Here is an 18,913-nt window from a genome sequence, read left to right on the forward strand (position 1 = left end):
CACGAGGTGATGGTGATGCCTAGGCATTTCACACTTTTTTTTTTAATTCAAGTTGAATTATTAGCGATTCGACCATATTTGTACTTACCATTTATATCTACAGAATACCTCTTTACACATCAAGTGAATTGTACTTTCACACCTGAGAGATTAGCTGAATGTATCACGTTTGCTTGAAACAGAGCCCAATTCAGGTGACCAGACCACTGGAAACCACAGAATTTAATGCTGGTCACCAATCGAAAATAAGATTCAGGGCAAGACTCTAGCTCTTACTTTGCAACACCACCGTGAAGCACAATCAGGAGTCCCCAGGAAAGTTTGAAGGCCAACAAGTAGTTGGTCCCTGGGCCCTCTGGGTTTGACTTTTCACCTTGGCTGCTGGAGCAGACTGAGAGCAGAGTCTGAGCCACGTCCCCAACCAGCCAGGACCTCACAGCATGCACTCTGGGTGCTGACCTCATCCCTGGCTGCAGTGAATTCTTTTCTACTTAAAATTTACCTTGGCCCTCGTTTCCTCACTTTAAAAGAGTATACATGCATGATATAATTTGAGGCTGCTTTGGATCTGCTTTGGAATCAAGCAAGGTATATTTAATGCTTATTGAGGTATTCAGTACCTACCATTTGCTTATGCCTGGGCATATTTGTATTTGGTCCTGGCACCATGACTTTGGCCATCGGTAGGAAGACAAGGGATGGTATTCGTTTTCACCTTAATTAGAAAGCTCTTGCCCTGCATGTCAGCTCACTTTCTAAAACAATTTAGGGACTGTGTACTTTATTAAAAATTTCATCTGGAAGAATGCTTAGCAATGATAATAAGCAGATTGAGAGGGATTGACACGTTCAGATCTTTTCAAGACCATGACTCTTTCATGCTTTCTGGGAACCAAGTTTTAGGAAGATTCCATGGAGATTTTAGGCCAGATGAATTCAGTAGAGATGCCCTACAGTCCTGTGACAGACACTGAGCACGTTATTATTTGAGTGAGAGGCCCCCAGTATTGTTGCCAAGAAAGTACCGGTTGAACTGTCTCTTACTGTTGACATAAGTCTTACCTGGTCCCACGTCTGAAACTAGGATCTGCTCATCAAAGACAGCTTTTAGAGATGGGTCTTCTGTATCCTCTTGCAACTTGAGAGTGGCAGGACTACTGGCAAAGCTACCAAAATATTCTATATATGAATGTAATGAGTTTGCCCTCCTCCCCAAAGATCCAGCAAGGCCCCCATCATGAGAAAGGAAGAACGGGGTCAGCCAGGCACACAGAACCATTGTTTCAACTCACACTGGATAAGCTGATTATGAAGAGATTTCTGTTCTCTTCGAGACACCACGGGCACAGTCAAAATGCGGAACAATGATAACAGACTGCCACTCAGCAAATGTGAAAGGCGCCAGTGGCTGGTCACTAACACGCTCCAAAGCTTACCAGACCATATGAAAGGATGTCGTGGACCAACCCACATCCCAGATGCTTTTCATGTTATCACTGGAGATAGAAAAGGATGCTTAGGTTACAATGCACAGGGTTCAGAATGCCAAAGCAGTTGTCGTACCATTTATCAGCTGAACATTGAAGGCCTACAAAAGGGCACATAATTCATTTACTCAGCCATCCTCTGAGACCAGGTCGAGCTCCAAGCAGGCAGGATAGTCATGACAACGGTAATTTTAGCGACAAGTCATATCCACGTCACACCTAGAGTTTGTCGTCCCCTCTTTCTGATCTGATTTGAGCCTCTCAGTGATATTGCGAGGTTGGAATAGTGGATATTCCCATTTTATAGAAGCCCGAAGAGGTTCAGCACCACATGTGAGATCATGAGGGAATAGGGACTCAAGCTAAATCTCCTGACCCCAAATCCCTCTCCTTGGCATTGCTTCCCTTTAGACTCCCATCATGAGAAGGGAGAGGGTGAGGAAAGTTAAGTTGGTCAATAATGAAAGTACTTGACCATCGTGGCTCAGATTCAGAAGCCATTCTTGCTCCTGGCTCTGTTCTCAGTGCTGAGACCCAGTTACCATTATTCTGACCTTTTTGTGGCCTGGCCTTTGATCCTGTTAGTTTTCCTGAGCCTCTGTCTGGCTCAGGAATTTGGACCTTGCTGTTTGACCTCCGGGAAAGCCCGTTGCGGCTGCCCAGGGATACGGGCCCCACCCGAGGGCATGTGAGTCGCTCTCCCCAGTTGTCTCTGTGCTCACACTCGCCCTCTGCCCAGCCTCATCCTCTCCAGGCCCTGGGCCCTGACCAGTGGCACTCATGTCCCCACTGAGGAAAATAAATGGGCTCCAGGTGCCGGTCACTGAGATGACATCATCAGTGTTCTCGTTTGCATTCCTGTTTCAACTCATCCCTTTTCTCCTTCTGACTCTTGCCGGTCTTTGTTTCCATTACAAGGTAAATTTGCTGAGCCCTCGGCAAAAGTGCCCATTCTTCATCCCCTGCTAGTTGTGTTGCTGAATTGAGTGCGTGCCCAGCTCTTTTCAGGACTATTTTAATAACACTTTATTCATTTGGCACCATCAGTGAATTGAGAAAGTCCTAGAAGTGAATTCCCCAGATAATTGAAATTGAACGTTAAGAATCTTGAGGGAGACCTACAATGCTTTACATACTTGCCTGCCTTCTCAGGCCAGAGATACAGATCATAATTTCACTGACTTTAGGCAGTTGAGTATCATCAGTGGGTTTCTCACGGAGACTGCTTGGGTTTGGGCATTTTCGCTCAGTTTGTGCTATTATTAGAGAGTCCGGTTCACAGCAGCCTTCTGAACTAGCTTGCTGCTCGAGGGAAGCTCATTTATTGAGTACCCACTATGTGTAAGGGACTGCTGCAGCAATGAGAATCCTAAGGAACTTACTGTCCAGTCCTCCAAAAGGTAGGAAATTAGAGATTCATCCTGTTAAGGACAATACTGAATGGGAGCCCTTCTTCATCAAAAAGTATGCCCTGACTTTCCATGTTCAGGCGTCTTTGTTCTTCTTTATTCATTCATTTAGCACGACTGTGGGCCAAGTACTAGGCTTAGTGCTAAGGTTATAAACCATGAATAAACCATTGTTCCTAAGGCAGGGACCTTTCCTCTCTGGTCCTCAGCCATTTTCCAGAGGGTTGGGTTGAGATACCAAAATTCTGACCACCTGACACACCCCAGTTCAAGATAGCTATTAAAATGTGTGTATGCATACATAATACATACAAATGTATTTATAAATGTGACCCATTATTTCTGGTTCCATCCTCTAGGAAAACGAACAGTAAAAATAATGTAACAAAATATAAGACAAGTTTAAAAGATCCAAATTATTCTTGGAATCCACCGTCATTTTGTGAGCTCTCTCAAGCTGAATTCTTGGAAAAAGATATCCTCTCTATAAAAAAATTCAGTTTTTCTTCTGTGGTCTTTTAATAATAATCTCAGAATCCTACTACTGTCTTTTCCTATTAAATATGAGGTTGATAAAGGAAGAAAAATATCTCCAACAGCCAAGTTCCTTGGAAAAAGCATACAAAGTTAATAAATAGGTCTAAAGTAAATATATGGTCACTTCTCTATCTGACCATAAAATAATACAGATCTTGGGGACATTTTCACACCATTCATCTTTTAAAATAAAATAAAGAAACTGCTCTGTGATAAGTACTTTAAAAATTACAAGGATGTAGGTGTTGTTATGAGAAATATATACAAAGGAAAAAAGGATCACTAAGTGTGTAGTGGCTGAAAGAATTTGAAAACTCCAGCTGTAGATTTTTTTCCATGACTTCATGAGACTTTTGTACATACACATCCATACCCCTTGGAAATCCCCACCTTCCAGATTAGGGGAGTTTTGTATCCTCAGTCTCTCTCTTCTCATCATCTACATGAACAGTTTCCCCTCTAGCTTCATTTGGGAAAATTTCATCTTTATAGTACTTCTCTTCCCAGGCTGTAATTATGTTGACAATTTGGTGATTTATTGGAATGGTTTTCTGACTAGTTCTGGTCACATATGAAAAGCCACTGTGGTAACAGAATGACATATGAAGACACAGTAAAGCAGATAAACTATCTCCTTTGGTTCTGTCTTGTCCAACTTTATCTCCAGTTTTATGGCCCCCGGCCAGGCGCACAGTAACTGGTAGGCTTTGGGGACCTGATAGATTTAGCCTTAGAAAGTGAGTGAAACTTTGGAATTTTCCCACTCATTAGCTATTCACATGGCTTAACCAAACCCAGCTCCCAAATAAATAAATAAATAAATAAACAATTTTTTAAAAATCTTAAGAAAGAGAATGCCTGAATTAGGACTGAAAAGAGAACATAATTGTTCATCTCTGTCTCTCAACAATCCAATAAGCAGGCTTGTGAATTTATAGACAAGAGCCATGTAACATTATGCAAACCATTATTGAAGTCCAAAAGGAGGGGTACATCAGAGACAGATAGGAGTAAATTTCATGTATCTTGTTACTTGTACTTGAAATTTTTTTTAACTTATGAAAGAAACGTAAGAATGTATCTGCCTTAAAAAAAAAAAAAAAAAACTTTTTCTAGAAATTTGCCTATAATGAGGTTTTTCCAGAAAGACTTCTCTTAGTGTGTGTGTGCGTGCACGCACATGTTTGCACGCAGGTATGCTGGTAGGAATCAGGGGTGCTGGTAGACAGCCGCTGCCCACAGCCAGGCGCTCCAGCCCTGCCGTGCACCCAGGCCTCGGCAGGGTGAAGCAGCACTCCTAGAGATAATAGAAATCTGGAACTAGAGCTAATTACCCCCCTGTCGGAGGTGGTGCTTTAGACAGACCCAGGAGGGATGGCTCTGGATGTCTTCCACGAGTGCTTTTCCAGAATCACCCACCCATACTCAAGAGCTACTAATTGACTGTCAGCCTTCCCAGGGTTGCTAATCAGAAAGAGTGCTTCACACCCTTCTCAATGGAGATAATTAGTATTATTTGCGGGAGATAAACAGTTCATAGTAATCAAGGTAATGAGAAAAACTTTGTATGCATTATTTCAAAACCAGAAGTTCAATGGAGTGATACAGATTAGACACCAAGTTAAAAGCATCTATTAGCATGTTCATTTAAGCTATAGCCCCTTGAAATATAAAAACTGGTGATTCTATAAATTATTTCAGGACCAAATTCACAATATTATTACACACTTTAAAATAACTGAAGATCAAAATATATTCTTTTTCGTTCTGTTGTTGTCCCAAATGTGTTAAGCTATCTGATATGATGATAGGACTGATATTAAAACTTTAAGTCAACATCTTAAAAAGGTTAAATTTGAGTTTCAACTTCTTCCCTTTCTTTTTGGAGAATTTTCTGTAAAATAACAAAAAGCAAAGTAGAGAGTTTAGATTTGCTTAACACATTTATATCTCCTGAATGATCAAATATATATTATTTTATGGTCTAGTGCTGTGGCCTTGGAGTTAAAATAATGCTTTTATTTTAACTTTGTACTCCTGATCAAATTAACTGTGACCATAGGGCCTGACCATCTCCATTGAGTAGGTACAATTGCTCCTAGGAAATACTTGAACATCAATGTAAAATACCGGTGGTGTTCCTCAGAAACTTAGTTTCTGAGGCTCTCCAAATCTTGAAAAATATGAATGTTTTCCTGGAAATATTTTGACTGGGAAGGGCTTTGTTGGGCTTTCTACGATATGAAAAATAGTTATTCCTAAATTTTAAATAGATGTAAAATAAAAAATTAATATGTGTTTATGTTATTGCATGATATAATAGGTCTCCTTCCAGCATTTTGTTCTCTAAGGCTTAGGATAAGAATCAGTGGCTGAACATCTGCACTCCTGACCCAATCCCAAGGGTTCTTGTAGAAATAGCTCTTCTGGACAGCGGCAGGTGCTCAGAGAGCCTTTAAAAATCATTCACGAGGGCGCCTGGGTGGCTCAGTCGGTTAAGCGACTGCCTTCGGCTCAGGTCATGATCCTGGAGTCCCGGGATCGAGTCCCGCATCGGGCTCCCTGCTCGGCAGGGAGTCTGCTTCGTCCTCTGCCCCTCCCCCCTCTCATGTGCTCTCTCTCTCTCTCTCTCTCAAATAAATAAATAAAATCTTTAAAAAAAAAAAAAAAATCATTCACGAAGACAGCGGGCTGAGGAGAGCAGCAGTCCCCACTCAGATGCGGGGTAGGAAACAGCAAGCAAACTGCTGGATGTAGACGTAACAAACACCCATTTTTGTTCTTTATTGCTTCTAGGCTCAGAAAATATTTCTAGAATTCTTCTCCACAAAGAAGCTGTTCCAGGGTTCCCTTTAGAGATAGTTGTAGCCACAGACAATGAATTCCTGCTGTCTCAAGCCTTCTTCCTTTGGAGGACATTAAGGTATTTCTTTAATTCCTCAGCTGATTCAATACAAGATGAGATGGAATTTCAGGCTGATCTTGTAAGCACCACCTCGGTGAACTTCCCCTCGCCAAGTACCCACCTGTGTGCAAATATCTGCTCGCTCTCCTAAACGAGGAGACCTGAGACCTCTCCTTTGAAAAGGGCCCACTAACATGTCTCTGCCCGGCCAGTTTGAAGGGGGACAGTCTTCTTTGCTCCAGGCAACAGGCATCGTATACCATGATGCATCATTGTCTCCAAAAGTCTTAGCAGGACCTCTGTTCAACTGATAATCCCTAAACCTGCCAAGGGCATAGCATCACCATCATCCTTCTAGAAAGGCATGTGTTTTCTGGCCTATCATCTCAGTATCCTTTGTAATGTAAGAGCATAGAAATGCAGGATTTACATGAGCATCTTCTGGTCTTCAGGCCAAGACTCATCAGGATATTCTCCATGTTCAGAACACCATTGCCCAGACCAAGTGTGAGCTAGTCACAGTCCCCGACACACACAGTTCAGGGTACTCTGACAAATAGCTCACACATTTTTCACGTGTCGCCAACACTTCCTTGAGCTTCTTTATGTGTATGGCTTAGAAGTAATCATATTATGATACCACGATTCTAGATTCTTTAAAATACTTCTACCTACCCCAAGAACTTCCTGGGATAGAAACTTTGTAAACAGTCTAACTAACTTTTGGTCGTTACTCTGTAAGGACTCTGAATGTAACATTGATTTTAAATGCTCCAATTCAGGATGGTATCAAATGTGTCTCGCTTTGAAGTTCATTATTAGGAACAAGAAACTGAATTGCAGTGGTCTTTCTTTCCCCAAACACTGCTCTGATGTTAGTAAGAGGACCACTTCTGAGATTACATGTGAATGTTTTGGACTGAGAGCAGACTCTCCTATCTGTTTATGATAATATCATATCTTTTGCTAGATAATTCATAGTTGCATATTCCTGCTGTCATATTGTTCTTAGAGAAATCTAACTATAATACAGAGAGGACCTCACAGGGCAGGACACCGAGCACTACAATGTTGAGAGAATGTTGGAAGGGAATAGAATGTAATGCATGACTTCAGATGAAATGTTAGGCAGCTAGTCGTCTACAGATGTGTCTCTTACAGATCAACATTTCCTCCAGCGACCCAGGACAATGGCAGTAAGTACCCCCCCCTCCCCAAATCGTGCGTTACCACCACCATCAAAAGGCTTTTAAAATTTGTTTAGTTTGTACTCGTAAAGACAAACGATACTTGTTTGTTAAATGTCATAAAATGAGAGGACAAGCGTTAAAATACTTCTTAAAAACATTTAGATTTCTGGGTGCCTGGGTGGCTCAGTTGGTTAAGCGACTGCCTTTAGCTCAGGTCATGATCCTGGAGTCCTGGGATCGAGTCCCGCATCGGGCTCCCTGCTCAGCGGGGAGTCTGCTTCTCCCTCTCAAATAAATAAATAAAATCTTTAAAAAAAAAATTTAGATTTCTATATTGAATATATCACAGTGAAAGTTTTGTAGTCAGCCAACCTATTGAGGGGAAATTGAATAGTTCTAGAGTAAATTGACAATTCTCGTGAGCAAATGGTTTTGTTGAGTTTTTCTGTGTTTTAATATTAAATATTGAGGGAGACATAATTTGAAATGTATACACTTCCAATTTCTTCCCATCTAATGTATCATAAATGAAGGGGAAATACGATTTTAAAGGTACAAAATAATTTTTTGTTTCTTGCCTTCTACCATATTATCTGAGACTTGGAAGATATCCAGTAAGACTTGTTTTATCTGAAATATTTACCAGCACCTAATAAACAGCCCTTCTATGCATTTTCTTTTCATTTGTTACACTAAGCAAAAGGTATCATCCTGAATGTTGTGGGAAAACAGGCTCAGTGTATCTCCTCTCCTGGAGAAATGTGTTGTGTGCTTGATGGACGTCTGTGACTGTCGACCTAGCTGATGAAGCTGTTTGGATAAGTGTGGGACCATTCAAGTCGGTGCTGTGGTTCTGATCCTCAAGCCACGCCATTTCTTTTTCTTTTGACTTTCTAGACGGAGATCCCAGTTCTGATTTTGTGCGTTAAATGAAATAAGTATCAAAAATAGCATATGCAGCACTATCCTCTTAACAAATCCCTAAAATTCACCAAAAGTAAAATTACATACTACCCTATGATTATTATGCATTTCCGGGATCGGTGTAATCTGCCCAAATACATTTTTCCATAATACATTTTCTGAAGGCAAAAGTCATTCATGAACTTAAATGTCAGTTAAGAATACAAGGTTTAAAAAAAAAAAAAAAGAATACAAGGTTTGGGGCGCCTGGGTGTCTCAGTCGTTAAGCGTCTACCTTCGGCTCAGGTCATGATCCCAGGGTCCTGGGTTCGAGCCCCACAACAGGCTCCCTGCTTGGCAGGAAGCCTGCTTCTCCTTCTCCCACTCCCCTGCTTGTGTTCCCTCTCTCACTGTGTCTCTCTCTGTGAAATAAATAAATAAAATCTTTAAAAAAAAAAAAAAGAATACAAGGTTTTGGTCCACGAAAGGTGCTCAAAACTCTTCTCTACCCATAAGCCATTCCATAAAGCATGGACATAGAGAGTTCAGAATCCAGTCCTGATTTTTGCTCTCATAACTCCAGAACGTAGACCTAGCTCCTTTCTCTGTGGGATAATCTATAGTGTGTTTACTTAAAGGTGATACAGGTCCTCTATTCTGTCTGACGTTTGTGGTTAGAATAATGTTGACAAAACATTGGCTGTCTTGTGGCTGAAGGCTGAAATGGAATCAGTATTTTGGGTGACTAATAACAGTAGTGATAAAAGAAAAACCATATAGGTTCGAAAACCAAAGATGTTTACAGTAAATTTTAAAAGAATTTCAGAAAGCAGCACAAGCTATATTTAATTCACGGGCATCTTAAAACTTGCCTAAACTTAAACTACTTTTGGATGTTTACAGTTACCTGTCAGAAAGGATACTTTAATGATTGAAGGAAATTAGAAATTTTACAGCAGTGGAAAGTTCACATAAAAATCTCAGGCGATGTTCCTCACGCTGTGTAGCAATAAAAATAGAGAATGTGCTATACCCTCTTCATACATATTTTTACACGGAGAGTGCTGATCAAAGCATCTCTTGAGTAAGTCAGAGTTGCCTGCTACCTGTGAAGAGCTGAATCACTGGCCTCTTTTAGCAGATGGATAAAAATTTAGAACTCTTGTTCTTAGCAGTGGCAGCTAAAACACTTATTTTAGTCTCTCTTCCATGGTAACAGGAAACGAAACTGGAGAAGACAGTGTGAACTAATGGATAGAGTGTTGGACGGGAGGTCAGGAACCTCTGTTCTGTTCTATTCCCAGCCTGCTACTGGGTTGCTATGTAAACTTAGATAAGCCAGTCACCCTCTCTGCACCTCATATTTTCCATCTGTGGAAACATAGGTAGAGACATTCGGTACGAAGCTCTTCACAAAGATACTGTAACCAGCTTACTCTGAAGAAGTTCATAGTATCTTTTGGTTAAAAAGAAGCTACATAAATATGTCAGTGGCCCTGTTCCTTTTGATGACACCCTGGCCACAGTCTTACGTTATGTAGGTTGTCGCTTATCAGTGCTACAAAACAAGGACCATTACAATGGGTTTTGTACTGCATGGAAACCAAGATTGTGACCCTGGAGCCAGAATGCCTGAGTTTGAGTCTTGGGTCCACCATTTACTAACTCTGTGATCTGGGACAGGTGAGCAATCCTAGATTTCCTCATCCATAAAATGAGGAAAACGAGAGTACTCATCTCCCTGGAGTGGGATGAAGCATGAAGGCGTTTATAAAGAGCACTGCAAACATATAGACCCGTAATGCACTTTACGTAAGTGTGTAATTATTTTTATTGCCCAGGACAAATCTTCATTATTAACATGATAGTAAAGTAAAACATCACCTTTGGCACTGGGTGTCTTCTAGGCTTTTCTTCCCAGAACGGCCGCTCGCTCTTCCTGCTGACTGCTTGTGTCTGACCCTGCCACCCCCGTAAGCCCTGGGCCCTGGGGATAAGCTCTTAGCCACTATTATCCATCATACCATCTGTAATAATTGAAGTAGTGTCACATAAAAGATAGGAAATCCAGGGGCGCCTGGGTGGCTCAGTCATTAAGCATCTGCCTTCGGCTCAGGTCATGATCCCGGGGTCCTGGGATCGAGTCCCGCATCGGGCCCCCTGCTCCTCGGGAAGCCTGCTTCTCCCTCTCCCACTCCCCCTGCTTGTGTTCCCTCTCTCGCTGTGTCTCTCTCTGTCAAATAAATAAATAAAATCTTTAAAAAAAAAAAAATGGAAATCCAGATTTCAGAAGAGTTGCAAAATGGAGAGGTAATTGACAGTTGGAAGCTATGTCCTGATTTTTACAGAGAATAAATGCAGAAAACATCCAGAGGAAATAGAAGAATAGTTAACAATTTACATGGAGTTGATTTAACCTCTCCTGTCTGCTTTCTGTAGTGGTGACCATCAAGGGAAGTACTATGGGAGGGTACCAAGAAATACATAAATTGCTCAAATGTAAAGAAAAAGAGTTTTTGGATTTTCAAAAATCTAAATAAAAATCTTTCTGTTTCAGGGGTTAAAAACATTAGGAAAGTATACAAGTTTAGGGTTTGATGAAAATTACTGATTTTTTTTTTTGCAACTTACTGTAGTGTGGGATTTCAAAGATTGAATAGCATCTAAGAGGTAATCATATGTTTCATTGATTGTTTTTTCTCTTTATTATTAGAACCAACCTATATCACAATTGATCCACCTGCATGTGGGGAGTTATCAAACTGTACGCTGACAGAGAAGGACTGCGTTTATGGTTTCAAACTTGATCACAATGGTTGTCGAACCTGTCAGTGCAAACATAGTAAGTATACAGACGATTGCACTTTTTTTCTGGGCCTAATAGGATACTGTCAAAGCATATTATGTGATTGAATATCTTTTTCATTCCTATTGATGACATTCCCTTAACAGCCTGAAAGAAGAAAAGAAAATTTGTACTTAACAACACACACAGATACACAGTCATTTGGGGGAAAAGAGGTGCTGCTTTATTCTGGTTTTCACCTTCATTGTATTCAGATACTCCTCACTGTCCAGTTGCATCATGGGGCAGCCCCCCAGGCTTTGGAGGACATATTCTTTCCAACCACCCAGTCGGCTCTCTCTAACACCGTTGCTCGGGTCATTCAGTGACAAGGCGGTCACCTGCACAGAGGTGGTCACATTCCACGTGTGGACAGACAAAAAACAGGAGTTGAATAATTCAGTCGTTTTCAATTACATGTCCCCATCACTCGGCTTGCCTGCCAGAGTTGGTGCTAAAACAGAGTTTACAAAACTGTTGTTGGGACTCTGGTGGTTACCATCTTTAAATGTCCTAGAAGCCTCCATGCATCGGGGCTGTCCTGTTTGAAAAGCTGAGTTCATTAGGGAGCTGCCTTGGCATCCACGTGTGTTCACTTAACCGGCCAACTTCGTTTTTTTGACACCAAGATAATTGGTATTGTATTGTGTAGAGTTTATATTTTAATACTTCTCAACTCTCTTGAGCTACATACCTCTCTGATCATGGTAGCATACCTAAATTTTTTTCTGAACTGTCTGAAGTCTAAAAATAGAGATTTCATCGTGCCTGATCTCCCCACCTACCGCCTTCACCTGAGCTTTCTGTTAGGAACTTTTTTACCACATGGTTATGCTTATATAAGACCCCTGGCACTTCACAAGGAGCCCTTTGTAGTTAAGTCCAAAGAAACAATTTTCCTCCAGTTGTCATTGAAGCAAGTAAAAAAGGGATCACTGGCTTTTTGCAGAGTGAGGCTATTAGGAAAATTCTGCTCTGCCTGTCTTTGCGGTCATGTTGCCTTCCAGCTTTGTAACAGGAACATGCGTGCATACTGCCTGCCGGGTACCTCCAGTTCGTTAACACATCGAAAGAGATAGGTACAGGAGACTGTCGCAATTCGTGTCAGTGGTGTTTTTTAATATAAATCTTTATTGGCTGTTCATTATGTGCAAATTTTATTTATTTGCAGGGATCTCTGGTCTTTCTTCCTTCCCTCCTCCCTCCTTTCTTCTTTTACCTGCCGAGTTCTAGGTACTGTACTACGTATTTATGCCACAAACATGAATACAAGACCTCCCCTAAGAAAAAAATCTCCTGTAACCAATACACTAATGAAATATCACCACTTTAAGTCAAATTCTGTAACTTACAGCTCCTATTAAAAGGAAGCTTTGGTCCTATAGAAGAACCGGGAAGGAACTGACCCATCTCCCAGGGCCATGCTGGGCACCATCAGAATTGGGGATGCCATTGGACATCATTCTTGTTTAAGATCCCCTTCTGTGGTCTTGCAATTCTGACCACGTATCCATTTTATCACACTGAGATTCTTGACCTGGGTTAGTCTTTAGCCATCTTACTTGCTGCCACTGGATACCTAAGAACATAATTAAACACCAAGTGACATTTGTCGGTTTGTCTGTATCATACAGAAGTCTGGTCATAGAGTATTCTCTCACTTCCGTCCCGTTAGCAATCCTGACACCTCTGGAAGCCACACCTTTAGGAGGTGAGTCAGAGTAAACCAAATTGACCAGTCCTTAGTTGTCAGACTGCTGTTACTGTATGTCCCTCGCTCTCCTCCCCGGCTCTGGCAGCAGATTGACCTGTATCTAGCCGATCACGGCAAGTCACTTTACTTCTCTGGGCCTCTTGTCCTCATCTGTAAAGGGCAAATAATAATACCTAACTAATGGGTTATTCTGAGGACTAAGTAAATGAATGAATGCAAAGCTAGCTTTACTAGCCGACATATGGTAATTGTTACTCTGTTTACAGAAAATGAGAGATGTTTTATAACACATCCACTTCTGAGTCAGCGCAAGCTGGCTGATGTGGAAAGCCCCCAGCTTCCCCTCCTTTGTTCCAAAACAGACCTGCCTCTGGTTCTTCCTGTCCTCTGAGGACACGCACACAAACAACTTTCCCTTTACCTTTTAACTTTAACCGTCAAATATTCTCATTCTCTTTCACCTGGTTTTACAAAAGGAAACTTCCTTGCACTAAAAGATGGCGTTAGTATGTTCTCTTTCCCATTGCAGCTACTTGATAAATACTGATTTTGTCTAAATTTCTCCCCTACATTATTTCTTTTTTTTTTTTGCATCCAGCCAAAGCCCGTTATACATACAGTGGCCCTAACCACCCATACCTCAGTTTTCTGTTAGGGATTAGGCCTTGTTTATATAGACCACTGGCATCAAGATTGCTTAAAATAAGACCAGTGCCCAGTAAATATTTCTCCCCTGTTCATTGCTTTGTTGTTCATTCGTTCTTTTTTCATCTAGCATTTGTTGACTGCCTGCCATATGCCACACACTAGGGATACGAAAAAGATAAAAATGGACTTCATCCTTATTAGTAGCATGCCAATAGGCTGTAATGATATTGCACTATAACCAAGCATATTATACCCAACCACTTACTTTCAGATTGAAATCAAAACCCAGTGTGACTCCTTCAAAAAATACATGGAAGGTATAGGACAAAATATTCTTTTGTGTAAACATACCGTAGCTTTGCTACTTTAACCTGTAACAAATAACATTCTTTAACACTGCTCAGCAAAGTAATGCATCAGAGGCATACAGAGAATTTAAATTATCCCTGACTCATTTTCCCATATTTAGAATAAAGAAAAGAAATATGGTAGAAGATGTTCAAGTACGATAGCTACAAAAGTTAAAACTAAAATCATTTAGGTATGCTGTTAGTAACCTAATACTTTGTCAGTATAAGCTGTTAATAACATTACTTTTTAACCAAATAGACACACTACACTTCAGCTTACTATATGAGCTATATGTAGTAAATGACATCTGTATGAATTAAATGCCATCCGTCTTTTGGCACCTTATTTTCTACATCTTTAAATCAAGTGGATTTGACTGGATTATTTTTAACTTCTCTCCCAGTTTTAACATTCTGTAATTCTAGGAAGTAAAAATGCTTTTATTTAGAAGCTGATGCAGGCATAGAAAATTAATGGTAGCCAGAAGAAAAAGCCTTCCTACTTTTCATGAAATATATATATCCGAATCAAGCATCTGAAGAAGGTTGCAGCAACAAATACAAAGAGGCAGGCTCCATGCTTTCATTTCATTATAACTCAGAACTAAAGTAATAAATAAAGCCCAGAGGCAAGATTGGGACAATCATTTGTAATGTTGCATTTCTTTATTTAATCGTCTCAGGACCTTCGTGGTGTTCTTAACTGACCGGTTAGTGGGAATTGCCAGTGTCCAGGAGTATGGGGGGCTGCAACAGAGAAGGGACACAATCACACTGGGTTCCAAATGCAGTTACATGGTACTCACTTAGCCTGAAGGACCGATAACAGTTGTGTCCTATTTTGGCCCCGGGAGCAAACAGCACTTTTTCTCCAGAGTAAACAGTTTACTTCGTAGCTGCTATTAACCAGCTGTGATGCACAGATGCTGTACTTTGCCATTATTTATCACTTTCTTTTCAATGGTAATTCTCCCCTATAGATTAGAAAGCATTTTTAGATTGCAGTAAAGTCATAATGCTGAAAAATTAGGAGTATAAGGCCACCGTTCTTTCTTTCATGCTGCCTCAAGTGATGTACTAAAGCTTTTCAGACAAACTTATAAACCCCCACCCACCTATAAATAAGATATTTCTACTTGGTTCTGCTCTTTATGTAAAGGTTTGCCTTGTTGATACATTTATAGTAAGAAAAGTCCGTGATTGATACATGGATCTAGGACCACCACCTTATAGTCTTTAATATTCTTCCTTTCTGAGCTAGAAGATGGTATTTTGACATGTTTAGTAAGTGCCACTATTTTCGAAGATTTTAAATACTAGCAGAGTAAGTTTTTCCATCTTGTTATTTTTCTCTTAATATGGCAGCCTTGAGAGTGGAGGAGTAAATAGCAAGAACATTGATCGATTTGTTCATTCAGCAAATGTTTATTGAACATTCACTCCATGCTAAACACCATGATGTAACCTAGGCTGTATAAAGAAAGAAAATAAGGCCCTACCCCAAAGCCCCCTTCTGATAGGGAAGAGAACAGAGACAGGCCCGGTCCACAGTGTTGCGACTTAAAAATTCGTGGAATAGAGAAATGGGTTTACAACTTCGATTTCAGTGTAAGAGAAAGAAAGGTGGCTGTGAATGTCTTCTCCCTCCTTCATCATCCCTTAATGATGGGAAGAGAGGAAAACTGATGGCCTTTCAAGTCCTATAATTACAAATTTTTAAATGAGCCATTTAGAATTTCACTTTTAAAAAGGATGCAAATTAGTAATCAGTTGCTTCGCAGTGTGATGTAGACCCACAGGGCTATATTAAATATGTGTAATGAAAGGTTTATGATCAGGACAAAGTAGAAAATTATACCATAAATCACATTTTCCTCTCTAAAAGATAGCAAATTAAATGTTCGTGTATTGCCAAGATTCACAAAAAGATGCTCTCTTAAAATATTTATGTAAAACCTGAACCCGTCTCACCTATTAATTGTAGTTCAAGGTTTAATTTTAGATGATAAGGTTTGCGTGTGGAGGGGGGACCCACGCATTCTGTTTTTCTTAGTATCATATGCATTATTTATAATACTTGTGCTTTAAGGGTGTCCAAATAAAATACAGATTCATTTGTTATTCCGACAAAAGCAACATCTGCTTCCCACCTTGCCAGCCCCTGCAGAGCAGTAATCAAGCGTTGCTGCACTCTTGCCGTCACCGTGTCAACCTCGTTACATTTGATTGACTTTCAGACTCTGCATTCAATGCAGACAGGCCTTGAGTTGCTTCAACACATCACCAAGCATGCTTTTCTTACCTGGATGCTTGTATTCCGTACATTACCCTGCGAAGCCCTACCTCACACCTTTTGAAATCTTTCCGGAAGACTTTTCTTCCGAAGCTCATCTCTCTGGTAGTTCCTTTTGCCCGCCACCATAGCTTCTTCCCTGCCCCCCCCTTTTTTTTATTCTAAAATAATGTTATAACTGACTAATAGAGGACAGCTAAAACATCATTCCAAATTCTGCTAACAGAGGAGAGTTCAAACATTTCAGATAGTGGATAAGCATTAATGTAGACGTTTTTGTCACATACGCTTTTTAGTCAGTTAGACTTATCCAAAGACGTGGCTATCTGTCAGTGGTTGGGAAAAAATACCTAAATTGAAATACTATTTCACTTTATAACGTGTTATTAGGCCTGTTCCTTTTTAAAGAAAGGGTAAGAAATCCTTTAGACTGCATATAATATGCAGTATTATAGGATTGTATCTAAAGCTCCTAAGAGAAAACATTGTGTGAACATTGAAGAATGTGTGTTATCATAAGCATTTAGTTGGAGCAAAAGATATAATGTAGTTTGGGGTTTAAGTGTCTCATTCTCACATTTAAACATTAAATAGTAATCAGTAGTTTGAGGAACTCATAAGAACAAATTTCATGAAAAAATAGCACTCCGTTTCATCCACACCTCAAATAGTAGTCACAGCCTGCTCTTTAGCACCAGATTGGAATACACTTCAGAAATCTGTTTTTTGGGGCTTCTTTTCTCGATTAGTACCAAGATGTGGAGTTATGTTGAGATAACCAAGGAATGGTGGCTCTATAATTTTTAACCATTCCTAATGCTATAGTATAATATAGTATAGTATTTACATCTGTGGAAGAGGACCGGCAGATATTAGGGGCAGGTCTGGAAGTGTCCATGTGTTCATCAGCACGTCATGCTCTCTGCCTCTCTTCACAGGGGAGGAGCTGTGCTCGGGCCTCAAGCGAGGCTGTACTTTGGACTGCCCCTTTGGTTTCCTGACTGATGCCCACAACTGTGAGATCTGTCAGTGCCGCCCACGGCCCAAGAAGTGCAGACCCATAATCTGTGACAAGTATTGTCCATTTGGATACCTGTAAGTATTTCTTAATTCAGAAGATCTCTTCTTAATCATCTGTAACTTAATGAAACGTCCATACTTACTTTTGTTGACTGTCTCATGTGTATGTGAATGGATCAGTGATGCACTGAATCCAGAATATCTGTGCTTGCTTTGTTAAGTGAATCAGAGAGCAGCAAAAGGGGGGTTTTACTCTTAACTCTTTGATGAAGAGGGGCCAGAGCCTCATTTTGCCACTGTCCTTTGGGCCTCTTCTGTGAGGCTTCCTCATAGCAAAGGCCTTTGCACACTGCCAGAGGGAATGGAGTTGTCATGAGAGCCCAGTATTGGACATGCCACAACTTTTCACAACTGTCCCAGTGACTATTTGGTGATAATTTATTTAATAATGTGTACTTTAAGATCAATGGACGGCCACTCATTGGCCACGTGGAGCATGATTATTTGCCACGCCTCCCTATCTTACCTTGGTGCTGGTCTGTAGTTTATAACATCTTTTTCTCCATCTGGCAGTATCTTTTATGAATTCCCTTAGAGATAAGAACCATGACTTAGATTTTCAAAAATTCTTTGTTGAACCAAACCCCCGGAAAATCTAGATTATCCCAGGGGGAAAAGGCACTTCACATTTGTTTAGTGTCTGTACTAACATCTATTTCTGTCTTTGTATTAAGCTGGTTTCCTAAAAGACGCATTTTTATTCCTTAAAGATTTATTTATTTTAGAGAGAGAGAGACGCACGCACGCACGCGGGCAGAGGGAGAGGGAGAGGGAGAATCCTCAAGCAGACTCCCCACTGAATGCAGAGCCTGATGTGGGGCTCCATCTCACAATCCTGAGATCATGACCCGAGCCGAAATCAAGAGTCAGCCTCTTAACCGACGGAGCCACCTAGGCGCCCCATCTGCCTTTCCAATTTTTAATATATTTGTATAGTGCTAGTAATTATAAAGGACTTAAATTCATCATCTCTTGCCTGCCATCTTAAAGTTACCATTTTTATGGTTCCTCTTAGGAATTCTAGTTTAGCAGGGATAGGGGAATCTTAATTCTAATTTTAGGATAAATTGAGAATGCTCACTATCCTTAAAACGTCCCCAAATTAATAAACCGTCATTGTTCTTAATCCTAAAAATAGGACTTTTATACCAGTGAAAGTATTATTTCTTAGCCCCACTCCTAATGTCCAATAAAGTATTATTATCATAATAGTAACTACAAACACCTGCTGCAGTGTCATGACAGCTCAGAATCGAGGTTCAAGTCCAACCTTCACCTTGGAGAGAAAGCCCTTAGAGGACTGTGGAGTCCGTGGCATGTTCCTATCAGTAAGCACATTCAGGGAGAACCAAGCAGATCACCGTAGACAAATAAGTACTTTATCAGCTAGAAAATGTGATTTCAAGGGCAGCCTCTGAAGGAGAAATGTTGGCCAGACACCATATGGGAGCACTGGGACGAAGGCAGCCTTCCATGCCCCTTATCCATACCTGCTGAGTACACTGTTCCTCTCTGTGTGCAGCAAAGGCTTACAGAAGGGGTCGGTGGACAG

At 40.6% G+C, this 18,913-nt stretch overlaps 1 protein-coding gene across 7 annotated transcripts in view; it reads left to right on the plus strand.

Annotated features, from left to right (window-relative positions):
• The window catches only part of CRIM1 (cysteine rich transmembrane BMP regulator 1), a 186,645-nt gene that overhangs the window by 125,621 nt on the left and 42,111 nt on the right, over window positions 1-18,913 (plus strand). For all 7 annotated transcript variants that reach the window (XM_064572106.1, XM_045884401.3, XM_045884400.3 and 4 more), the window contains 2 exons: window positions 11,145-11,273; window positions 17,220-17,376. In XM_064572106.1, coding sequence (XP_064428176.1) covers window positions 11,145-11,273; window positions 17,220-17,376 — 286 coding nt within the window. The remainder of the gene's footprint in view (window positions 1-11,144; window positions 11,274-17,219; window positions 17,377-18,913) is intronic.

The sequence above is a fragment of the Mirounga angustirostris genome, unplaced genomic scaffold (assembly GCF_029215605.1).
Source record: "Mirounga angustirostris isolate CCGP_5_RB_7025 unplaced genomic scaffold, mMirAng1.0.hap1 SCAF_10, whole genome shotgun sequence".
Classification (NCBI taxonomy): Eukaryota; Metazoa; Chordata; class Mammalia; order Carnivora; family Phocidae; genus Mirounga; species Mirounga angustirostris.